The 25,108-nt window shown below is 41.2% G+C and overlaps 2 protein-coding genes across 9 annotated transcripts in view; both read right to left on the bottom strand.

Moving 5' to 3' along the window:
- ap3d1 (adaptor related protein complex 3 subunit delta 1) overlaps window positions 1–14,175 on the bottom strand; it is a 31,736-nt gene extending 17,561 nt beyond the window's left edge. For 4 of the 8 annotated variants that reach the window (XM_085151341.1, XM_085151343.1, XM_085151339.1 and 1 more), the window contains exons 1-17: window positions 13,829–14,175; window positions 9,748–9,843; window positions 8,828–8,908; window positions 8,532–8,612; window positions 8,301–8,408; window positions 8,016–8,145; window positions 6,083–6,222; window positions 5,875–5,948; window positions 5,709–5,758; window positions 5,274–5,323; window positions 4,964–5,036; window positions 3,164–3,309; window positions 2,057–2,205; window positions 1,730–1,960; window positions 1,168–1,399; window positions 898–1,043; window positions 543–684 (exon numbers count right to left, since the gene is read on the bottom strand). In XM_085151341.1, the coding sequence (XP_085007467.1) occupies window positions 543–684; window positions 898–1,043; window positions 1,168–1,399; window positions 1,730–1,960; window positions 2,057–2,205; window positions 3,164–3,309; window positions 4,964–5,036; window positions 5,274–5,323; window positions 5,709–5,758; window positions 5,875–5,948; window positions 6,083–6,222; window positions 8,016–8,145; window positions 8,301–8,408; window positions 8,532–8,612; window positions 8,828–8,908; window positions 9,748–9,843; window positions 13,829–13,924 (2,025 nt within the window). In that variant the 5' untranslated portion in view covers window positions 13,925–14,175. The remainder of the gene's footprint in view (window positions 1–542; window positions 685–897; window positions 1,044–1,167; window positions 1,400–1,729; window positions 1,961–2,056; window positions 2,206–3,163; window positions 3,310–4,963; window positions 5,037–5,273; window positions 5,324–5,708; window positions 5,759–5,874; window positions 5,949–6,082; window positions 6,223–8,015; window positions 8,146–8,300; window positions 8,409–8,531; window positions 8,613–8,827; window positions 8,909–9,747; window positions 9,844–13,828) is intronic. The other 4 variants (XM_085151342.1, XM_085151344.1, XM_085151340.1 and 1 more) reach the window with 2 other exon arrangements.
- A 725-nt stretch (window positions 14,176–14,900) lies between these two features.
- hdgfl2 (HDGF like 2) lies at window positions 14,901–25,078 on the bottom strand. Its single transcript, XM_085151361.1, has 16 exons — window positions 24,824–25,078; window positions 24,136–24,212; window positions 23,491–23,632; window positions 22,941–23,144; window positions 22,375–22,497; window positions 21,439–21,507; window positions 21,155–21,335; window positions 20,927–21,011; window positions 20,504–20,801; window positions 20,292–20,425; window positions 20,122–20,189; window positions 19,925–19,995; window positions 19,727–19,828; window positions 16,975–17,134; window positions 16,736–16,853; window positions 14,901–15,576 (listed from the first exon to the last, which is right to left on the bottom strand). The coding sequence occupies exons 1-16, from the start codon at window positions 24,893–24,895 to the stop codon at window positions 15,477–15,479; spliced, it is 2,004 nt and encodes a 667-aa protein (XP_085007487.1). The 5' UTR covers window positions 24,896–25,078; the 3' UTR covers window positions 14,901–15,476.
- Between the last annotated feature and the right edge of the window lie 30 nt (window positions 25,079–25,108).

Raw genomic sequence — 25,108 nt, forward strand, 5'->3', positions numbered from 1 at the left:
GTTCTTTCAGAGGGGAAGATGGAAAACCAAATGTCAATTTCCCCTGATAAAGAAAGCACAAGTCCAACTGGTTTTAAGGCTTTTTTAAGGGAAAACCATCTGCTGAGGTGGCATTAACATGTAGTGATTGCAGGGCCAACATCTCTGTTCCTCTTTTCCTCCATGATCGCTTAAAACCATACTCTACTCTTTCTATTAGTCAGCACTTTGTAAAAGAAAACGGTATTAAAAAAAAACAAACAAAACACCAAAAATGATGAGACTTTTACTAATCCTGTCCGTTAAAACAACAACAAAAGTCAGAGTTGTGTACTGTTTTTGTTCCATGTTCCATCAGTTAAAATTGAGAAGTTGCTTTGAAACTATTTCTTACTCATGGTGGCAATTTTTACAGCTGACATTATACAAATTTCAGTAACAACACAAAAAGGTCAAACACCTCAAATGTTACAAGCTAAAACAAAAACCACATTTGGACATAGAGTCCTGGATCATAACTGCTCTTTGCAGTTTATCAATGATACAAAGACCAACCTACGCACCCTTGCCAGCTCTTTCTCGTCCACCTCTGTGTGACGGGGGCGTGAGTGTTTGGGCTCCTCCTTGGTAAAAATAGCCTTGGGTTGCTCATCCTCAGACTCGCTTTCAGAAGGAGGCTCGTTGATCCAAGCATCCAGGTCCAGCCTACACACACAAACACGGTTGTTGTATTCCATTATGAAAAACTCAAAAGCAGACACATGCAGCATAAATGCCGAAACGTTTTAGTTACTCTTGCTGCTACGCCGCAAAGGTGAGAAACAAAAACACTGCATTTTAAGCAAAAAGATTACAAACTGTAAAAATATGTGATATTGCAGTTTTGTTTCGTTTATCTCGTGTGCTGAGCCAACGTACCCTTCGGGAACAGGCACTTTCTTCTGTGCCTTCGGAGCTACAGGATTGAGTTCTCCAGCAAACAACGCGCTGACTTCTTCTGCTACTTCTACATCCTTCTGCTGCAGTTTCTGGATGTACTTAACTAGCTGCAGGATGCAGGACGCCTGAGGAAAAAGAAAAGGCACTGTAGGTTGCAGGTATTTATCCGATTTGTATGCAGTAGGTAACCTTGTAATCTGTGAAGCATTAAAGGTCAGGCTCTGTAAGGACTCTGGCTCTTTATCTTACCCTCTCCTGCACCTCGAGGTTAGCGCTCTGGACAAACAGTGGTAGCCTGTCTATCATCATCTGGCTGGTTTCCTGTGCAGCTGTGCTGTCTGTGTTCCCCTCTTGGTTCTTCAGGATGGTGGCGAACAGCTTGGCTGCATTCTGCACATATACAGCCTGGATGTGACCGGGTAGGGTCGCGACCTTAGGACGCAGCATGGCCTCCAAAGTCTGCACGGGATTCTCCAGGTGTCTAAAACGAGGGGAAGATTTCTGTTATTTCAGGTTTGGTACTCAACCCTCAGAAAGGTTCCCAAACAGATACAGCAGTACGGTGTTTGGGTTACACACATTTGTGACTGTGCAAAATAAATACACACAACACACTACATATTATATGACTGCATTAACTCTGTCCTGACTCTTACAGAGTAAAACAGTATTTGCTCTGCCCGGAGGAGCTGCAGAAACGAATGTGAAGACACACATGGTCGGATGTGTCAGTCTCTTCTGTTTGCCAAACCTTTAGCATCAGCAGAGAGTTTAAATATACCAACTATACTGACTACTTCTAATGACTTACTCTGAGAATTCCCCACAGATCCAGGCTGCAGCATACAACACTTCACAGATGCCGTTTCTCTGCATGTTGCCTGTCAGCAGGTGGGCGTTGTCCAGCAGGGTAGCCATCTGGGCAACGGCAAAGACCCGGATGGCTTTGACTCGTATGGCCACATCCAGCATCTGAGAGGCAATGAGGTGGCCGTGCCGTGTGCCCTCTAGTCGGGTCAGCTCTACTAGGATACTAATGTACCTGTTGGGCAGACATGGAGAGGGCGTGTATATAACTACAACTACAAACTGACACACCTCAGAGTGAAGCACAGGACAATGCTGCTGGTAAACTAACCATTCAAAGTTGGTGATATACTGGTAGTTGCTCTGACTGCAGATGTCAATGATCTTTGTGAGCAGTTCATCTCTGTAGGTGGTTCCTTCGGCTTTGTCTACATGTATCATCAGCTTCTTTACGATCTCCATCAAGTTCTTCTTGGACACCTGTAAAGAGCAGAACCCACAAGTGACCACGGAGAATTATTACTTTACTAGATCAAACAGCACCATTTGCAGAGTTTTATAGTTGGCAGTAACAGCTTAAGGTATCTAATGTACTTGACACTTTAGTGTGCGAGTGCTAGCAAAGCCGTTTTATTATACCGAGTTACAGCAAAGTAGTTACAGCGAAAGTTCTGTTTTTTGTATTGCATTGCACCGTATTCTTTAGAATAGACTGAAACAAGCATAATCTGGATCTAAAAATATTCAACATTAGTTTTCGTGAACACTGAATAAAACAAAAGTTTGGCTGCATACTAGAGGTGGGAATCACCATACATCCCACGATACGATATTATCACAATACTTAATGCACGATACGATATTATTGCAATTTTTTAAAAATATTTTGCGATATTCAGATTCTGTACATAAAGGTAAACTTTATCAATATTCATTTTATCTAATATCAAAGTCTCACACTCAGTCTTTCTCTCATTTCAGTTTTATTGTTGACAAACTGAACGGTTTGTATTACAGTCTAGTCCAACTTAACTGAATCAACCATCTGCTACAATTATAGCTATTCTGAACTATGCAGTTTATGAAAACTATGCAGCCCCTTCAGCAACTGAAGAATTTGAAAGTAAATTAAAACAAAATATAATTTTACATTAAATAAAAAAGTTTTAAACTTAATTAAAATAAAACATGTCTTAAATTAAAATAAGTAAACTGTCATGTTTATTGCTGCCAAAAAAAAGTTAAACACATTTGGACAGTGAAGGAATGTCAGGATTCTTGCTCAGAAAAAGGATCAACATGCTCTGAAGTCAGAGCACAAAAACTTTTTTTGTAACAAAATATCGATTTCTGCTGTCCCTGTATCGATACATTATTAGCAAACAAAATATCACGATACTACACAGTATAGATTTTTTCCCCCACCCCTACTGCATACCATGCCATAGAGCAAGTCCAGAGCTCTCAGACGGATGGACTCATCCTTGTCATCCAGACACTGGAGAATGAGGTCTTTATGAGACTGCACTGACTTGGGGTGGGTCTTCAGGATCTTTGACATCGCCAGCAGGCCCAAATACTTCACTACAGAAATACGCAAAAACACGCTACCTTAGTGTAGTTAAAAAAGGACACACAACAACCCTTGAAATCTTCACACGTTACCAAGTATATTTTGCTCACCTTGCTATATGCCATCACTCTTAAACCTGATTAGCTTTACATTACTGCGACTGCAGTAATAATCATATGTATGTAATAACTATAATACACTATGAACTCTTTCTATGCTCATCTTCACTTCGCTAATCTATAAAAAATATAAATCACACAGCAAAAAATAAATAAATTAAAACAGGAAATAAACACAAAACACACAAAAAGATGGAAAGGACATACAAACACACACACGGGACAACACACACTGGGACACAGTCTTGTTTTGCTTTATCCTTTCTCATACCCCTGGCAGCTCATCCCCCCCCTCAGGTTCTGTGATCAATAAAAGGGTGTTATACTGACCTTGGATCAGTGAAGCTGATCACTGCAGTGCTTAGATTAGAGAAGTGACCACTGATGTGGACTTGTGGAAGTTCAGTGATGTGCTGAACAAGAAAAAGCTACACACATTTTTCAAACATATTTCTTTTAACCTATGGTTTTAATTGTGACTGTTTTGGTTGCTAGCATGTTGCCATGGTCGCCCTTATTTTGCACGGAAGAGGCAGAAGAAGATGGTAAAGCACAACTTTTACTTTGAAGGTGAAAATTCTCCATTTTCAGCAGGCGTTGCATTTTTGAAGACTCATTTAAGCTCAGCAAGTATTTATCAATAATATTCATAATTAATATTAATAACTATTATTATTATTATTACTATTATTAACCCCGACTGGTTGGCAATAATAACCCAATAATAATAGATGCCTAAATGTGACATGCCTAAATGGCATCATCACCAAAAAGTATGTGACCTGACTTTAACTCAGTCCTAATCCAACAAGTGTTCTACATGAATTACTCAGGGCTTTTAAATGGGCCCTGAGATTAAATACTTTACCAGTTAAGCATCGTCACAAGGGAATCGCTACATATTTTCGGCTTTACTCACTGATGTTTTGGAACGTTTTATACCCAAGTATAACTGTGAAACCAAGCAGGGGCACAGCAGTGATCAATGAAAGGATAAAACATTGAACCACAGGTTCACAGTCTACTCTATTAAGGCCATGTCCACACTAAGAAGTTTTCCTTTTAAAAAGCATGACTTTATGCCTTTGAGTACTCACTATTACAGTGATTTAGGACTGATATGAGAAACATTTTAGAGTGGATGTAGCCTATGACCAGGAGTCTACGATTTACTTTACACACGCACAGTTATCTACGTTTTAAGATCCAGACAACTCGAATACCCGAATGTAGAAATCTAAGCTCCAAATGACTGTGTGCAAAGAGAATGTAATAACAACTTATAGTATAACAAATTTAAGCCCCTCTAGAGTGAAGCAAAGAAAATATTTAAAAAATTTAAATTGGGTAATTTTTTGTGTATATTCTGTTGGAAACCGGGTGGATGTGACTTAAGTGCAATGGTATTCCAAGCAGGACGCCCAATTGAGAGTGAAAAGGTAGTAATGTTCGAGTTATCCAGAGTCAGGAGGTCTATGTTATTGTCGTCTAAAAGGGTGGACTGTTCCATAGTCAAAAACACGCAGACAATGAGAAAATGACACACTGCAGGCATTGACAGAGGGCTCACAGTTCTGGTCCGAGTCTTCTATCAGGATTCGCAGTTTCTGCACACAGAGCTGTGGGAGAGACGAAAAACAGAGAGGGAGAGGGGCAGATCTGTTATCACCACAGAAAACCTTTCCACACCAGGAGCTTTGTGAGACTTTCTGGCCTGTCTGATGCCTGCTGCGTTTCTACTTAAGCTACGTTGGATCGGACGGCATGCACTGTGATTCAACTGGAGTGGAAAGGGTTAAAAATCTGCAACTAAACACATGAATGTGTTGATGAAAGAGAGGAACTGAGGAGATTACCTGGATACTAGCACTGTGGTTAGGCATCCCCGAGGACAAAGAAATCAACACTGTAATGTAGCACAAGGAAACAAGAGAACGATTTTTTATGAGCAAGTTTAAAGAAACCAAAACAAATAAAGATCAGAACACGTGAGGAAAAAGACCTCTGCTAAATTTCAAGGATGTTTAAGCCCCAGTATACAAGTTAAACTTTAACTTGTACAAATTCCACTTATTCATTCAAGCAAAGCTAAGAAAATGTGGTTTTAGCATGTAGGAGGACTGAGAAGAGCAAATACAGATAAGACACTACACTGTATTTTTTGAAGTTCAATGTATAAGCTTATTTCTCAACACAGATGCAAAAATATACTGAAACGATGAAATAAACATGGGGCTGGGGCCACTAAGCTAAGAGAGATTTGATGTGACCCACAGAACAGCTGTACTGACCTGCAATCACAGTGTTGACACATTCATACAGCAGAGACATGGCAGAGGTACTGTGAGAGAAAAACATCAGGACGGTGAGAAAGTTTAGAATTATTATTGAGCTGTTTATCAGATCAGACTGTTGTACCGTCTACGGGAAATATAATAAAAGAGAATTTCCTCTCACCTGTGGATTAGATTTGTTAGAGGTTCAATCAATTTCTTCCCCAACCGTGGCTCCAACGGTGTGAGTGCACCAAACTACAAGATACACAGAATTTCTGGATTTTGTTTGTCCACAATCACCTTTCAGAAGCTGGTGCACTAAATATATCAATGTATATATTTAAATCTATTCAGTTACTAACTACTAAAATGTAAATGTAAAGTCTTACCAGCTTTATGATCTTAATGAGAACCCAGTTGTTAGTAGAGGAAGTCATGAGTTTGAAGAAAAGCGGGGCCAATGACAGGTAGTTCTTGGGATTTCTCCTGGCCAGCTCACATATGACATTTACTGCTGCTGACTGGACGCCTAAAAGGAGAGAATATAACATCAGGAAACAAGTATTGAAAACTACAAAAGCTTAATTTCTTTAAAAGAACATTGAAAAACTGTAGTGTGTACTGTCGTCATAACTGGATAAAAAGTGAGATATTAAATAGAGCAGAGTAGTAAGTATGAAACCATCTAAAACCAGAAGAGAGTCAGCAGTATTGTCGTGCAGTCTTGGCTCAGCACCATACCCGAGCCTTCTTTAATCACATATTCGTTGCTGCTGAATCATTTATGGGGTTCAGTTAGGGGATCTGATGTCTTATATTGTGGACAGTCTTAATTTGTAATGCTTTCTGGAGTATATTTTATTGTAAAAGTTCTGGTGTTGCTAACCATTAGCTGCTTCTCCACTGAGTCTTTCGACCCCTGCAAGTCCAACTGTAGTGTCTTGGACTGCAGCTGGTGACTGTATCGCTTGCTTTGCTCTGCAGACAGCTTAGTGGAGTGACTCACAAAACCACTTCTTCATCTGGTGCAAGCTCTACTTGCAGCTGCTGTCCAGTTTGCAGCAGATAACAATACAAGGACTAACATTCCCAGCTGGAGTCTGTTGGAAGGATGTGAGACTCGCAGAAGTGGTAGCTGAACGACGCGGTGAAGTCCACCGGAATAGCTATTGCTGGTACGGAAACAGGCCAACTTTGGCAAATTTACCAAAAAGCAGCAACCTGATAATCTAGAACTCAAAGCCAACACAGAAGGGCTAAAAAAGCCAAGGCTCCATCTGCTGTGGTGTACCCTTGTGAATTTAGCTAAAATGATGCTTCAGCAGTGATAACACCTTGGTCGTCCACTAGCAGTCCATAGACAGCCTGTCTGCTTGGAGACAGCGTCTGCTGTGGATGGGGGCACTTCACAACATGTTACAACCAGTATGTGGGCGACTCTTGCTTGTTCTGTCAGCCAGCCGCTGAGAAAAGCAAAGTTATGACATACCAAATGATGAAGTGAAACCGAGCGTTAAAAACAATGAGAAGTATCCACTGTAGCCACAATCTGTACTTTTCATGCTGTATTTTTGGATCTTTAAATTGTTTTCCAAGCTCTTTCCATTCCCAGTGAACTCTGCCATCGATCCCTTCCCTGTTCTGGCCCATTTGTCAACCAATCAGCATTTGAACAACACGGAGCGTCATCCATGTCAAGTTGGCCTGAAAACCCCTTTTCGTACGCCGTCCGTAGGGAAATAAATATGCCAGTATTTGACACAACTGTGTTAAATTAATTACACATAAACTTGAAAGAAGCTTTATTGTCTTGTTAAAGTATCCAAAAAAATGTGCTTCAGTGGTGGAGAGTCAAATTCTAGTGTTTTCTTCAGCAGCCAACAAACAGCTAATCTTGGGTTAAAATGTGACATCAAGGTGGCTTAATCCACCATTTATATACAATCTACAGTTACTAACAACTGCACTTAAAGACAGCACCTTAAAAATAATAACACTGTCCAAATTTTTCTGCACTTTCTGTAATTTTTTCCAAATGAACTTAGGAAAAGCTTGATTAGCTCACGATATGATTAGTAAACGAAAGACAGTCATCGCCCAAATCTGAGAGTATGATTTTAACCAGAAAAATATCATGTGGTGCTCGGTTCATGTACACAGAGGCCCCAAAAGTTCCAGCTGTGTGAAAACAAAAGGTTTGTGTACATGGGGCACAAATCAAATGTACTAGAAGAACCAGCAAATGATCTCTCTTTTTCATGAGTGGAAATTGAGAAACAAACGTTCCCTAGCAGACTGGATAAATACTGTGTTTTCTGATACCTGGGTCTGGGTCCTCAAGTTTCTCCTTGAGCCTGGGAAAAGCCGGGCGCAGGGACTCAGGATACTTGAGAAACACCTTATACATGATCAACACAGCTTTTTTTCTGATGTAAGGTTTAGTGTGGGACATCTGCAGTAGAAGACAGTAAAGACAAATTTTTAAAGATTAAAATAAAATAATACCTGTAATGACAGCTTATTTGACTGAGGTAAATGGTAACGAGGAAAAAAAGAAAAAGAAAAAAAGAACAGAAGTCATGTGGGTACACCTCAGGACTTACTCACCAATGTCATGATGTCATTAGCTAGGTCCCGAGCTAAGTCAGGGGTCACAAAACAAGACAGGCCAGTGAGGGCAACACCTGTGTCATACTGGTTGGGGCTGCTAAGATCCTGGGAGAAGTAGATAAAAAAAAAAAATAGGAAGAAAAACAAAAAAGAAAGAAAACATTAGCTGAGGGAAAACTAGCAGTAAGGAGATATTTACAGAGTTCACAAAACATGTGCATCGCTGACCTTTCGAATTTGATTGGTTGTCAGCATGATGACGTCTGTGTTCTCATGAAAGCACTGTGAGGCTGCCAGGTAGCCAATCCTCTGTAGGAAAGCAAGCAAGCATAACGAACATACTGCTATTATATTACATTACTACAAACGTTCGTCAGCCTGTCGCAGCACCACAGAGATCCACTTATACAGCTCACTCAGCTGTGACTACATCACTTTGTAAATTCTGGGTGTGCATCTTCCTTTCCATTTGCATTACTCTCTATCCTGCACTTCCACGACCAATCCTGACATCCCAGACTTACCTTGTACGTGAACTTTGAGGAACTCATGACTTCAACGATGTTGAAAGCAGCCCAGCTGACGTCATAGCCCAGCATTTGAAGCTGCAACATAGAGGAGACAGACATAGATTGTGACTAAAAGGAAGAGGGGGAGCTCTAAGCTGCTCCGGCGAGGTACAGAGAGAGAATAATTGATTTGGGCTGAAAGCTCTCAAAGTGAATACTGATGCCGGCCACAACAAGACATCTACATCTAAATGTGTACCTTGACTATAAATAGACAGAGCGATTTCATTTCAACGGGAATTGGACAATGTTCTCAGTAAGTGCCACTTGCTCGACGTTTGGCGGTGAAGTGACTTATCTTAACAAAAACAAGAAACACACACTCAACATTGAATGTGTTTTTGTAAAAATGCACTACTTTACTTTGCGAAATAGTAGCACTTCCATTTGATCTGATGAAAGTGTAAGAGGAAATAAAGCCCCTTGATTCAGCTTGTTTCTGTTTGGGTAGAAAAGATACTAACCACAGATTTTTGTGTGTCACAGCAAGTCGCAATTTTCCATTGTGTGCATGTCAACAAAATATGTCACAATATGCTAGTGGAGCTGATTTAGGACAGATGAAGGATTCATTTGTGAATTAAAATATATGCCAAGTATTCTTGCACTACAACTACATGTTGATGGTATATATAATAGTTGTTATAAACAGAGTCTCGTCTGTTTCATTGTGTTTGTTAGTTTTTTCTTTGTTAATTTTAGGTGTGCTGTAAAGAAAAGTACAGCAGCATAACTTGCTACTAAGCTACAGCCCAACGAACGAACATGGTGGGCTTATGTTGACAGGTGTATACAATAGCTCATATATATGTGTGTGTGTGAGAGTAGATTTGAAAGACAAAGTCGGTGAATCCGTGGAGGGTGAGAGGTCTTACGTAGGTGAGCTTGCACACAGCATTGGCTTTGACAGCGATGTTGTCCTGCTTGAGCTCCTGTTTGATCTCGTCGATGCATGTGGAGATGTACTTGGCCTGGGGGCAGACAAAGGAGAGGGCAAACAACAGACACCAGATCAGATTAGGTGGACTGATATCCGGAGATGGAGGCTGCGAGCAGGCTGGAAAATTCTGATCTTTCTGCTGTCACTTTCCAAGACACTAACCAAGAACCGAATGAGTGTTTTGCCCAAGTTTAACCGCTTCTTTCTTTCTACCACTAACCTACAAGATTGTCACATGCGGCTTGGTGTATGTAGGTATTTACAGGGCCAGATATAAATATATTTTGATAAACAGTTCTGAAAATACAGTCATCTTGAGCACAAAGCTCACACTCAGACTTGTGATGAATAGAGAGTTGCCAATAATTTGGGACGTCACACAGCAAATTAAACCCTTACACTGGAGCTGTTTGCCGTGTGGATTTATCCATTTTCAAATCTGCTGGATGTGTTTTCGGTCCACCACCCATACTAATGAACAATGAGGTGTGCTCAGCTCTCTCTTCCACGAAAACATTATCTCAGTTATAATGACCAACAATTAAAAGAAATTCAATTAAAAAAAAAAAAATCCTACTCAGCGTAAAAACATTAAGAAATAATAACAGCCATTTTTATATATCATTATTACTACAATTACTAGGGGTGGGGGGAAAAAATCGATACTGTGTAGTATCGTGATATTTTGTTTGCTAATAATGTATCGATACAGGGACAGCAGAAATCGATATTTTGTTACAAAAAAAGATTTTGTGCACTGGAACATGCTCTGACTTCAGAGCATGTTGATCCTTTTTCTGAGCAAGAATCCTGACATTCCTTCACTGTCCAAATGTGTTTAACTTTTTTTAATGGCAGAAATAAACATGACAGTTTACTTATTTTAATTTAAGACATGTTTTATTTTAATTAAGTTTAAAACTTTTTTTTAATTTTGTTTTAATTTACTTTCAAATTCTTCAGTTGCTGAAGGGGCTGCATAGTTTTCATAAACTGCATAGTTCAGAATAGCTATAATTGTACCAGATGGTTGCGTTCAGTTAAGTTGGACTAGACTGTAATACAAACCGTTCAGTTTGTCAACAATAAAACTGAAATGAGACAAAGACTGAGTGTGAGACTTTGATATTAGATAAAATGAATATTGATAAAGTTTACCTTTATGTACAGAATCTGAATATCGCAAAATATTTAAAAAAAAAATGCAATAATATCGTATTGTGCGTTAAGTATTGTGATAATATCGTATCGTGGGATGTATGGTGATTCCCACCTCTAACAATTACACAGTTAAAGAGATCTTCAGTTGTATTTATTATGTTGTAGGATGCTAGCATCAGTAGCACCATCATCTATATATCTGTTTATCAATGCATCCATCCATCTATCCACTTATCTTTAAATAAATTAGTTTTTTCCCAGAAAACCATTTCTGGGAAAATTAATAACAATAAAATCTCAACTCTCATAATGACAGCTAAATCACATCAGTTCTCCTAAAATACTGGGAGCACATTTCATTCAACGGTGCAAAACAAACTGAGGTCAATTTTTTTTTTTTTTTTTTTTTAATTCCAGCAACCGGTTAACCATTACAGAAAGGACCAACCTTGCTAAACAAACACATACACATATAGCTCTGTAGTGTGTGAGAGTGTGCTGGTCATGTGTGTGCAGTCATGAGACAGCACAGTGACAGGAGGTGCTGTTAAGGGGGGGACACTACGCTCTGCTACTCCTGCTCCTGGAGAAATTGTAGCTATCAAGAGTGAAGGCCTGAACACACCATCAGCAAACAGACGTACGCATATACTTCTCCATCACAATCTTCTTCAGTTATCCATCCAGAACCAATTTAAATAACTGAAATAGTTGACATAAGGCCAACACAGACAACCTTCCTGCCAGTAACACATACTGGGGTGGAGATATATTTGAAGGCGTGCACTCTCCAAGAAACGAATGACTGGGCTTAGATGAAACTAACTAGTGCTATATATATTTTTTAAATCTGATCACTATCACAAAGACGAGTAAAATTCATACTTCCAATCCTCACACCTTAATTCAATACAGCTGCTGTTCCAAAGACGTGGGAGAGACAGTGAATGAATGAACTGTGCAGAAACTTTGCACAAACTCTGCACACATGTGTAAAACAAACAGAGAAACTGTGGGATATTCGGCACACGCTTCAGAGTACACACAGAGGCGTATTAATATTTTAGCAGGCTGCCCACTGTTGACTGGGTAACCACCACCTTATCTAGGCTGCCTGGGTTGGGTTTCCACTGGTGAACAGCTCAGACTATACAGCGAAGCAAGAGATCAAACGCTAACGTTCTGGAACGACAAAACTGACCCACATGCTTGTTTTTCCATTTCCAAAAACTCAAATATAGACACAGACAGCATTTGTGTCTTAATACAAGTAATATAATGTAAAAGTAAAGCATCTATGAAGCCGGTTTAGTGCTTCTAGCTGAACAATACTGAGAAGAAATCAAATCTCAAAGTAGTCTTGAGGTCAGACGTGACACCTTGACATTTGGCATCTTCCCTACAGCAACGATACAGGTGCGCACACACAGCAGTACAGCTTTAAGCAATCAGGGATCGTGCTTCACAGTAAAAGCTACTTTCAACTGCTCCATTGTTCAAAAGGGTTCGCTGTGCATGTTTGATTTGGCAGATTTTAGGTGAATAGTTCACCTAATAACGGAGCCAAAGCCAATGTAGTTTTTAAGGAAGTTAAACAAAACCCCCAAACATATATAGTGTGTAACAAACATATATGATATGGTATGATATACTATATTCTGGCCAGAATGTATATGGTATGTTAGAGCTCTAGATAAAATAGGGATATGATGGGCTTATTGTTTGTTTATGAATTTTACAAACTAGTTAACAAGTTAAGAAAAGATCTGGCTGCTGGACCCAGGATGGCAGCCTTCCCATGCACTGGTGGAAACTTGGACACAGGCTGACATTCATAAATATGCTGCAGACAGTCCTGAGAGTTTTGTAAACAACAGAATTGGAGCATTTTGCTTGACAAACTGTGTGATGACTATTTCCGAATTACTCCAAGCATCTTGTCTGAGACGGGCCAATATCAGTATCTGGCTCTACTTCATACCCACCCTGCCTTACTACCTGACATAGCATTTCACAGCATCAATATGTTTAGATGCAGCCAACGCAGAGCTTATAGGAGAGATAGGATGATGTGACAGATGTTAACAGATGGCTAACCCCCACACACACCCTCTGACTGCCCCTTCAAAGCAAGACGCTTTGATGAGCCTGTCATCACCCACAGAGCTGTGGCAGGGATGAGGAGCCGTTTCACGGGAGCTGTTGGATGACTCATTTCGAGATTATATAAAGGCTGAGATTTAATCTGCGAATCCAGAATAGTTACAACTAGAATTTTTAAGCTAACCCTCGAAACATTAGGCCTCTCTTCACCAACTCATCACAGCATTCATTCAGAGGCCAAGTGGCTGCAAAGTCAACTCAAATAAGTGACTGCATATACTTCTCACCACACGGGCCTGACAGTAAAAAGCCTTTAGCTCACAATATAAATGACAATAGCCTAAATATCTGCATATGTGGTGTGCTCTCGGTGAGTAATCTCCAGGTAAACTTTAATGATCTAGCGAGATGCTTCCTCTAACTGCCTGTTAGCTAGACTAGCTAGCTGTCAGTAACGTTGGCAGCGTTTTTCTATTAAAACCCGAAAAGTTGTGTTTCTACCGACTCAGTAACAGGTCGCAACCAATAACATGTTAGTAAGCAAAGGACAGTTTACCACCCAGCCAGCAAGGCAGCGGCGTTAGCCGCTGACGATAACGCTAGCTTTCCAGCCTACCTAACGTTAACTTACCCAGCGTTAGCCCGCTGGTCAGCGATAACGGTAACGGCACAGTGTGTGTGCTGGACTTATAAAAAAACGTTAATGAACGTAAAGCTTAAAACACCCCGGTGTCACTGTTTGCTCGTTTTACCTCATCTTCCTTGTGATTCCTGATGCCACGTACTAAATCCTGGAGATTTTTATCGAACATCCGATCGATGCTCCCTTTGACAATCTTCAAAGCCATGACTGTCTGCGACTTTCTACCGCTTCTGTCCTGCGGGGCCGAGCGCCGTGCAGAGATCTAGTGGGTGCCGACCGACGCGCTACACCGTGTCTCATCCACCCGGGTACCGTGATGTGCTGCGGGGTCCGCTGCTGTTTACCGAGCCCGGGCAGATGAAGTTGAGGCCAGACGGGGCTGTCCTGTGCTGTGCAGAGACGCTGGCAGTGGATCGGTGTAGGAAATGGCTGACAAAATGGCGTCTAAAGTCAGCTGACTTGGAGTATTATGCGAGATTCTCATGTGGGAATCAGTTGAGTTAAAGGGCTCGTCCTCCCCACCCACACCGTCCTCCCCACTTAGCGTCTGTTGTGAGCCAGAAGGTTTATTCTCTTAATCCTAAAAAAGTTACACAACTCCACTGATGTTTTAACCACTTATCAGAACACAGTAAGTGTAGAATGTGAGAATAATGACTGCATGTGGCAGGTCAAAACACCAAAAAAATGTAGTAGAACCAAAACCATGCTGATATTTTTATTCAAGTCTAGTGATAGAAATACTTTACCAATTTACATAGCACTAAAAACACCGGCTGTATGCACATGACAGAAAAAAACATGTCCAAAAAAAAAGAAAAAAGGCTGCAGCTACATGAGATCTCATTAGCTTTTAAGGGCAGTTTTGTTTTTAATGTGTGCGTTATTCCATTTATTAAGCAGACACTAGGGGAGAGGAGAGTACAAGGTGTTTAACTCCACATAGATTATTATTTTTAGACAAAACTGTATCTATCTGAAAACGAGGCTATAAAAACAGTAGGTGGACCTCAACCAGAAAACAGTTTTAAGTGACTCTTTACATTTCAGACTGGATTCACTGGATCAAGACCAGAGAATTAAAAAAAATTACTTAACATAAAAGACAAGTAGCATTTTACCCCTCCGACTATGGCAAACACACAGATAGGAGGCCTTTGTGATGTTTTGCAGGCTTTATAAAAAAAAAAAAGAAAAAGAAAGAAGCCAACAGATGTAAGAGCTACACACACACACACACACACACACACACAAAAAGCATAACTCATTTCTTCCCATTTTCTTCATCAGATTCAGTTTCATCTCATATTACCCCGCTCTATATAGAAGAGCTAAAAATGTAATCATTTGACATACACACAGTATGAAAGACCAAAGTAAGAGTTCAGATTTTAGAAAGAAGAAAGCAGCCAGGAGCTGGCGGGAGTTTGGAGTGAGGATCCAGGACGGCCAGAGTGTCGTAGAAAAGAAAAAGTACATCTCGGAAACCAAAGAGTGTTGCGTGGTGCCGTTATCTAGCTCACTAATAAGCATGTCGTTTCTGATGTGATGAACAAATGGACTAAAAATGGGCCTTTCCTGGTTTGGTATGGTTAGAGTACAAAAATGTCTAAAACATGAACAATGAAGTAACAGATAAGGTAGGAAATGCTGGGTGTGTGTTGCAATGTTGTTGGGTCAGCAGCACTGCGTCATGTTAAACAGAGGCCACCATCTTTTAGCACTTGGTCCACTGCAGTGGTCGGTGAGGGATGCTTTCAGCTCTCGACGGCAGGTTGTTCCGTCTCCGCAGAGATCGAATTGTCCTCTTCTTCGTACGTGTGCGTTTGCTGTTCGGCCGAGCTGTCCGGGCTTCGCCTGAAGAGGATCGCAGAATACATGTAAAACAAGATTACGCCCAATAATGTTTATTTAGTAAATATCATGCATCCAACAATGCAGGCGCCTCTTTAGGAGTTTTCCTACGCTTAACCTGACGGCACCATAAGACCTCTTACCGAAGGTGTCTTTAAATACTTTGTGTAGCGTGCTTTTCAAAAAACTTTCATACAATTTTATTTATTTTATATAGCAGGCACATAGTGGTTAAACGAGTGTGTCTAACCAAATGTATCAAGTTTTATTGTTAGACGTTGCCTGACACATGTTTATCTTCCCTTATTTGTCTTTCAAGGCTCTGATTATTCTGACAGTATGTGTGTAAATGACCTTTAAATTTGGTAAATATTTTTACGTTTGTTTGAAAGGTACTTCGGTTTTATTTTGAAACCCATGCTTTTATTTTGAAACAGGAAACTGGCGCAAAACCGTTAAAAGGCTGTTAGTAACGTTTCTTTTAGGATATGGTAAATAGTGTGCCTTAAAGTGAAAAATATGTACGTTTCCTTTGCCAATTAGTACCTGGCTGACAGTGGCACAAGGTTTGTTAATGTTTCCTTTAACGGAATAAGTTACATGCAATCAAAATGTCGTTTAATAGAGTTTATGTTGTTAACCTTGACCTTTATGTGTAGTTGTAAGTTAGTGAGGTGATATAATGAATTGAGTGATGAAAATTTGATGTATATGCTATATGTGAGCAGGAGAAATTTGTTTCCTTTGATGTTATGGTATTAATATTGCTGGTTTTGTTTTACTCCTAGCTCTTACGGTGTCTTCACTGAATGTTTCAATAAAAACATTTCCAATAAAACCTCTGTGAAACATCAGTATAAGAGACCATCATTCAGCCAGGCATGCAACAATGTGTTCTTATTTATTTATAAACTGTTTGTCCTGTATGAGATATGGTTCTGATTGGATATTATTCCCATTGGTTGTGGTCCTGTGACCAATCACAGGCAATTTAAGATGGTACCCCCCCTCCCTATGTTTAATTGTCTAACTAAGAGCAGGCATGCTTGAAAACATCATACATGACATCATCTGATTATAGCAAACGAGACACATTTTTACTAATGTGACATTTATCCCAAGCTCGCATCCTGTCACAGGTGGGTTTACGTGTGACGCTCACCTGTTTGGACTTGAAGCCGTATCAACGTTGTTCTCGTCTTGTACGGGTGACTTTGGCTTTTCCTCTCCCTCTGTGTCATTTTTTTTCTGCTCCGATTCCCCATTCACAGGTGTGGAATCTGCTCACGGCAAAAATCAGATTTAAATAAGCGAGCAGATAAATCCAAAGAAAGTGCACTAGAAAACGTAGAAAACAAAGTAGAATCCAGATTTGAGTAAATCCCAAACGATTGCTTTTACCTGTGTTTTCTGTCTCTTTCTCCTCATCATTCTCTGGCTCCTTGTTCTCAGTTTTAGGTTTAGCTGCCACCTCCGCCTTGCCCACAAAACGCAGTTTTAACTTGTTGTAGACGTCGCTAGCTTTTTCCATGACTGCAGTGCTGGCTTTATACCGCCGGATCTAAAATGAACACAAACATGTCAAATAAGTCCGGTAACATTTTTTTATATGAATTTGTTCAAATAAAAAACACGTAGATTGCTAAACATATGCTTGCTGAACATTTTATTAGGTACATCTGTTCAGCTAGGGCTGTGCGACATGACCAAAATCTCATATCCCGATATAAGAATTCTATCGTCCCGATAACGATATAAATCACAAGAATGTAACATTTTCTGTAAATTCTGTGAATCTCGGGCAGCTCGACTTGGTGAAGTGTTTCCAGCTGGGCGTCGCGTACCTGGAGTCGAGTGTTTTAACCGATGCATTTTTAGACGTAACGGCCGCCGTTTTCTTTGTGAGTATTTATTACACGGCGTGCTGCAGGGAAAAGCCTGTTCTAACGTTTGAGTCTAAGGTTTATTTTTTAGCACCTGACGGCTCTTTTTTGCTTCTCATCTGTAAACACTCTGCATACTCTTTCACGTGATTCAGTTTATTTTGAAAAGTCTCAACAGGATCTTGAACTTTATTGTGAAAGGTTTATGTGGAAACTAAACCAGCGGACACGCGATGGTTTTGCCGTCGTTGTTGCTAACGACAATGCATAAAAACAGGCGCTTGTCCATCTGTAGTGTGGTTATATTAAATTAAAATTTTATGACACCACAAAACAATAGCGTAAAATGAAACGAAAGACATTTTTATATTGTTATCCGATATATATCGTTATATCGAACAGCCCTATGTTCAACTGCTCATTAAAGCAAATATCTAATCAGCCAATCGCATGGTAGCAACTCTGCGCATTGAGGCATGCAGACACGGTCAAGATGACCTGCTGAAGTTCAAAGTGAGCAACAGAAGAAGGGAGACTTAAGTGACTTTAGTTTTTTTTAATTGTTACTGTATGGAGGGCATCTACTAGCGGCAAGATTTAGGAAAATCAGTACAAGTATTCCAACAAAAATAGTAAACTTTTTGAAAGCAGTTGTTTCAAAGCAGTTGTGGGGGCTCGTCCGGGATCCCGGACAAGCCCCCACTTATGTTACGACCCGGCTCAAAGCTCCAACATAAAAAAAGGAGACGAATAACAGAGTATGGGTGAGAAGAGGTTTTATCTTAAAATGGAAAACCAGGTTGGCTAAAATGGCTGATGCGACCAAGGCAAAGACTAGTGAGCTCCCCGGGAAGCTTGCCTCAGGTATGCTTTTATCCACACCTGACTAGGTGTGGCCAATTAGCACCAGCTGAACACACTGAGCAGATTAGAGGCTGCAGAGGGACGTAACACAGTTGACTCTCAGTCTCGTAGATGTCCAAAGTCTCAATAAACATGACCATTAAACCCTGATGAGGCTTTAATGGTCTAACAAAAACTAACAAAGACTAAACGTAAGGATATTTTCTCTGTTTTCATTTTATTTTGTTTTCCAAATTCTCAATAATTTCAGTTTTAATCTTTCCAAAAATCCAGTTTTTATTTTTAACTACAATGTTTTTCCCCATATACAGTTTCTCCATATTTAGTGCAGTTTTAGTTAACTATTGTAACTTTGGGTACTGAATGAATTTGCCTAAGTATTTCAGAAACTGCAGAGCCTACACATCTATCTCTATGGTTTACAGAGAAAACACACAATATGGCTGCTGAACATGTCTGTCGCTTTATGACTGGGTTGTACCCATCTTCTTCACAGTCATCAAAAGTCACCACATTTCACACATCTCCTGAGGATTTGCATTACAGATGTGCAGCAACTGTGTGATGCCATCGTGTGCTGCACCTTGTCGTATCCATAGCAACAACTTCACCAATTTCCACTTGGGCTGTGACTTAACCAATTAACCTATTAACCAATACCAACCTGTTATACGTCAGCTGGTTTACCTGTGAAAGTGTGATTGGTTCATTTGAAAACATTTTTCCCCTTTTTTCTGTTCCCTGTCCTTTATTTAAACACAAATTGGTTTCTATGTTATTATGATCCTGATAAAAGCCACAAGCCAAAATACGCTGGTCAGTTAATAAAGCTGTTCCTCTTTACCTTTAAGTGTTGCTGGAGTGCCTTGTTGTATCTATGCCATGTAGAAGTAAGGCAGTTTAGGAAGTAGAGTCTCCAGCACTGTCATGTAACTAACAAAGTGGCCAATGAGTCTCCCAAAAAAGACTCGTGCCTTTCCTTTTATTATTTCCCTGTCATGTACATAATTTTACAGAGATGGATACACATGAACAATTGATCAAACTTCAAACAATGAGGTCAGCGTGTGTGTAAGTAATCCCTACGAGCCAAAGCTTCACACTGCTCAAAGTTAGCCAATCAAATATTTAAAAACTGGCTTAAAGGCAGAGGAACCAAAATGCCCTGTTTTGGACAGGCTGCATCAAAGCCCAGTGTCAAATAAATAAGTATTATTGTGAACGGTGACTTATGCAAAGTTACTCTACAAGTGTTTAAGAATAAAAACACAAGGGCAAAACAGTTACTGCTCAACCAACCTTGTGTTTACTTGAGTAAATTTTAGCACAGGATTTCCAGCTTAAACACCAAAAGGAGCTGTGGACCTAGAAGTAAAGAACAGTGGAGCAATACAAAACAAATTCACCTTCTTTAGTGTGGCAATAACTTCAGCGTTCTTATGTAGGATCTGGCTGGTGACAGGAACAGCCTCGAGCTCTTCCAGTGCTTGTAGACATCGCTCTATGTCCTGAAAACCACACAAACCGAATTTTCACGCCAGAATAAAACGAAACCCAAAAACATTTATGTGACCATATTAATCGTCGTCTTAAGTGTTACGTACTGGGTTGTCCACTTTAAGTGCAAACTTTATATCTGTATGAAGCTTCTGTAGCCTTTCTCCAGGTGACGGCTCTGCAAATAAACACACAAAGTACTAAATTATCGCTTCATCCGTTCTTGATAATGAAAGAACGGAACTTGTCTCTCTCTTATATAAACGACACTGCCTGTTTTCAGCCAACAGCGAGAGTCACTGACCCTTTTTCTTTTCCACCTTTTTCTCCGGCAGCTTCTCTGGTTTGCGTTTCAGCTTTTCAGGCTTGGACCTAAGACAGAGAGGAGACTCTGTGATCCGTGTACATTAATGTTTGATCAGCTTCTCCTGATGAGCTGTGCATGCAGTAGTCTGTTCCCCGTTGGGCACTCACCTCGCTCTGGACCTCTCCTCTGACCGTCTGGCTTTCTTCTCTTTCAGCTCTCTCTCTTTTCGTTCTTTCCTCTCCTTTTCTTTCTTTATTTTTGCTTTCTTCTGGTTGTCTAGCTTCTTGGGTGGCTTCTTTACCTTTTGATGGGAAAGTATCATGTATAATCCCATTTCTTTAACAAAAGCAAAAACATTACCTTATGTTAACAGACGTACCTCAGCTGGTGCCGGAGAATCAGAGTCTGAGGGCGCAGGGATAGGTGGTGGGGGGGGTTTCTTGGACTTCTTCAACGGGTGATCGTCTATACCTTCATCTGAGCTACTGCTGCTGTCGCTTTCACTCTCTTTTTTACCCTTATCTTTGTCTTTTTTCTTCTTCTCCTCCTCCTCTTTCTCTCGCTCACGTAGCCGGCGGAGCTCTTCGGCTTCCTCCTTTTTTCGCCGCTCCTCCAGCTCTCTTCTGCGTTCTTCATCTCGTTTCTTCCATTCGCTGATGCGGTCGGGTTCACTGTCACTGCGAGAGGTGGGAGGGCAAGGTAACCTTAATTATGCCAAGCTAATGTATGGAGTAGAAGTTCTCTTACTGTTTTAAGCTGTGGTGTATAAATCGTTAAGAGGAAATCCTGGGAGCAGCCTGACCTTTCGCTGTCGGAGGACGATGAAGGCGCTCGTTTTGCCGGCGCAGGTTTGGGTTTCCGTGCTCGAGGCTTTGGCGCCGGCTTCTCTGTGGATCAGAAAGACACAAGCACAGACTTTGAAAAACTCTGCACTAACTCACGAGCAAAGAATGGCTTCTAAACATCTATCTGCATCGCTACAATTGTAGATGAAACTGTAGTAAATAAAAGAGCAAAACTAAACTCGCACCTTTCTTGCGAGCCTGTGGGCCCTTCCGCGGGGGAGGATCTGATTCCGATTCAGACTTTGAGCCAGACTGGGATTCTGAGCCAGACAGAGCCGGTCGAGGCTTCTCGTCCTCCGAGTCGCTGTCTGCTACTTTCTTCTCTGATGCCGATCCCGAGTCTGAATCAGAGTCGGACGAAGCCTTCTGCAAGGTCACAGAGAAAAAGTAACGAAAGCTGGAAACGCAAAGAGAAGACACCGAGTTTTGTGGCAGGTAATTCTTTCTGTGACGGGGCCTTCTGGTTCACCTTTTTCTTCCCTCTGCCTCCTGCTTTCTTCACACCTCGTCCACCAGATTTCTTCTCTGGAGTAAAATCCTGTTGAAGAAAAACAAACATCAAATGATTCACAGCTGAGACGTTAGAAGATAGAGACACGAAAAAAATCCATAACAGTGGTTTGTCTCCTCCCTGCCCTGAAAAGGCCAATCAAAAGCCATATTGGAAAATGGGAAGAAAATTGGGAAATTAATTGGAAAAAAGCTGTAATTTACTGCACCTTGCATCTAAAAAAAAAAAAACCTTACTTTGAGGCAAAACCCACCAAACTCTGACTGGTCGTTCTGTACGTGCAGTTTTTATGCCACCATGACCAAAGAAATTAATTTCATCCATCCATTCGCTTCCGCTTCTCCTTTCCAGGGTCGCAGGGGGCGCTGGAGCCTATCCCAGCTGTCATAGGGCGAGAGGCGGGGTACACCCTGGACAGGTCGCCAATCCGTCGCAGGGCCAACACACAGGGACAGACAACCATTCGCACTCACATTCACACCTATTGGCAATTTAGATTATCCAATTAACCTATCCCCACAAGCTGCATGTCTTTGGACGGTGGGAGGAAGCCGGAGTACCCGGGAGAACATGCAAACTCCACACAGAAAGCCCCTGGCCTGATGGTGGAATTGAACTCAGGACCTTCTTGCAGTGCGGCAACAGTGCTAACCACCGTGCTGCCCGTGAATGCACCGTGAATTCCTTTCATTTCATTTGTAAATAGTGACTACAGAGGTGCTGCCAAGTTGGCAGCCGAGTGGTGAGACTTGTGTCAGGAAGGGCATCCAACATAAATAAATCTACCAAATCAAACACGCGGCTATAGCAACCCATTTGTGAATGAGAGGCAACCAAAAGTGGCTTTGAGCGTCAGACTCCTCCGCAATCACGCGCGTACGCACGTGTTATTACCTGATCACTGTTTTTCCCAGAGTCAGACTCCGAAGGTGTGGGTTCTGATTCAGAAGGAGATCCACTCTCTTCTTCATCTCGGTCGCTCGATGAGCCTCGTGCCTTTTTTGGAGGAGGAGGCCGCTGAAACAAACAAAAAAAGTACTTGTGAGAAAACAGAAAATTTGAACAGTTATAGGTCACTTGAGATATAAAAATAATCTCACTGCTCAAATATTCAAGTCATGCAGACAAATCCCTTTATTTCTGGCTCATTAAGCTTTCGTCACTGCTGCGACAACATCGGCTAAAACAAAAAAAGCCACCAGAAAACGTGTGCTCTTCTTTCAACTCTTCAAATTCTCGGTAACTATTCATGAATGACAAATTGTTACAGTAACTTGACTGCTGCTGATGGTAGTTGGTCATGTATGGTGCCAGAAAAACCTCCTTTGTGGCCCAAACTGTGACCAAGGAAACCATTTATTTTAATCAAGCTCAACATCAAAAACAACAGGAGTGAGTCTTAAATCAAATCACTGGACAATGACACACATCCACTAACAATATAATCCTCGTATAATTACCTTAGGAGCCTGTGGCTTTCGCTTCATTCCTCCTCCTCCCCCTCCTCCTCCTCCGCCCCCCCTTCCTCTGTCTTCACTCCCAGAATCTGAATCAACCTCACTTCCTGTGTGTGCTTTCCGAGGAACCGGGGCGTCCTCCTCATCGTCCTCCTCGTCGCTTCCTCCTCCTGCATTTTCAGCCTCGCTGTCAGATGAGCTAGCTGGCTGCAGACAAAACACAATAAAATACAATAATAAAAAAATATCTGAACGGGGCGACAAAAAGGGGAGAAGCAGCAAAGATCCTGGTGAAGAACAGTAGCTGCTTTGGTAAAGGTCACACAGGCCACAGTCTCTCCAAGTCTGAACAAGGAATTTTCCATGAAAAGGAAAAGTAGATTCATTTGAATCAAACCAGTCGCTACCAAGTACATCCTGCAGATTCTAAATCTATGATCACAAAAATCACCCAAATGAGGGTTATGAAAAAACAAATTCGCTTCCAGTATCTTTTACATTTCATGCTGAATTAAGCGTGCTTCAGGATTTTGGGAAGATGACGGAGACTTACTACAGGTGGGGCGCTGTAGGAGGCATGTGGATTGTTCTGGATCTCCCATAAGCCTTCATTGAATCCCTTCCTTTTGTTGGGTTTCCCATATCGTTCTCTGTACTTTTCATAGGCAAAAAGGTCCTTTGGTGCGAGGAATGCTCTTTGAAAACAGAGAAAATAAAGAAAACGTGAAGCAAACTGACGGGAAACGATTTGATGTCCCAGGCTTTCAGTAATGAACAGGATGTTTATACTTGTGTTTAGGAAGGCTGGTGTTCCGACTCCAGACTTTGAAGCAGATCACTGTGCCACCTAGTGACAGATTAAAATACTGCAGGTGCCATCTTGTCAAACAGATGGTGTGTCTCACCAGTTCAAATATGTCAACACATCTTGTGGAAACATACTGCGCACTAAGACTGACTCAAATTAACAGTAGTTTCACATCAAAATAGTTATATGTGCCAACGTCGCACTACCAAAGGGGATTTATAAAAAACAGGTGAGCCAGAGCCTAAATTCAAAACTGGAACTATCAAATTTAACCAGAAAAAGTAAACATGGCTGATGAATGTCAGCCAATGTGCAGGTTTACAACACCTGCATCCACCCGAGATTAAACAGTTCTGCAAATACACTTAACTCTAGTCTCTGTGTACTTACGTTTCATGTGTCCCAAAGAAGAAAATGGGGATTTTATTAGGAGGTGGTTTCACTGCTCCATCAGCCACATCTTCAATCTGTTTAAAAAAAAAAAAAAATCATAATTTTTAAAAGCATGATTTTCAATGAAGAGAGCAAACAGATGACATGTCACACATTCACTGCAGACACAAGACTGAACACACAACTGTGGCTCGAAAAGTTGTTTCTGCTCATCAGAATCCCGGTAAATGTGCCACTTCAACGGTCAGCCCCTTGGCCATTTGTGCAATTAGCAGTTAAAACAACAACAAACGCAACCTGATAGTCGTTTTTATCCATTTTAATGCGCAGGGAAATGTGTTTTACAATATCAGCAAGTTTTTAAAAAGAGGAGGGGGAAAAAAAATCCACATTTTTTTTAAACGTCATCTCCATAAAAACAACGTTAGCTGGGGTGGTGAACGTCTCCGTGTAGGTTAGGCCACGAGCATCTCATGCAAATTTTGCCGCTCATACGCTGACAGTGGGCCTGTGCACACCTGCAGCCTGTCAGCCCTGCAGAGGTAAGCCTACGCTTTCTGTTTGTCTGTATCCATAAACGTAGTGGAGAACATCTACAGAGAACCTTCTACAGCGTCCCGTGCAGAGCAGCCCACCCCCTCCTCCGCCTCTCAGACTGCTGCTGCTGTTAACGTTGCTTGCTTACCCTGGCTGGCCAATGGGGGTATCCCTTCATCTTAGCAAAGACGAGGTCTCCGGGCTGGAAGTTGTGTGGCATTGTCCTTCTCTTCTGCACAGCCTGGGTTTAAAACGGTTTAAGATACGCAGTCTTTCTGTGTCTCTCTTGGTTTGATGTTTTCAGGTCGACACGAAACCTGGAAACGGTGGTGTTAGCTACCAAGCTAACAGTATACTAACGTTACCGCGAGAAGCTGCGTGAAGCCAGACGCTACGTACTAACGGTTTCCGCTCCAGGGTGCCAAGTTAGACT

This window comes from Neolamprologus multifasciatus, chromosome 23 (assembly GCF_963576455.1).
Source record: "Neolamprologus multifasciatus chromosome 23, fNeoMul1.2, whole genome shotgun sequence".
Classification (NCBI taxonomy): domain Eukaryota; kingdom Metazoa; phylum Chordata; class Actinopteri; order Cichliformes; family Cichlidae; genus Neolamprologus; species Neolamprologus multifasciatus.

What these genes read in the sequence shown, in the direction of transcription:
- hdgfl2 (XM_085151361.1), bottom strand. Translation starts at nt 24,895, where the DNA reads ATGCCACACAACTTCCAGCCCGGAGACCTCGTCTTTGCTAAGATGAAG. An exon ending in GAAAGCCACAGGCTCCTAAG is followed by an intron (nt 22,498 to 22,940) that starts GTAATTATACGA and finishes TGTTTGTTTCAG; the next exon opens with CGGCCTCCTCCTCCAAAAAA. An exon ending in TCGTCCTCCGACAGCGAAAG is followed by an intron (nt 20,802 to 20,926) that starts GTCAGGCTGCTC and finishes CACCTCTCGCAG; the next exon opens with TGACAGTGAACCCGACCGCA.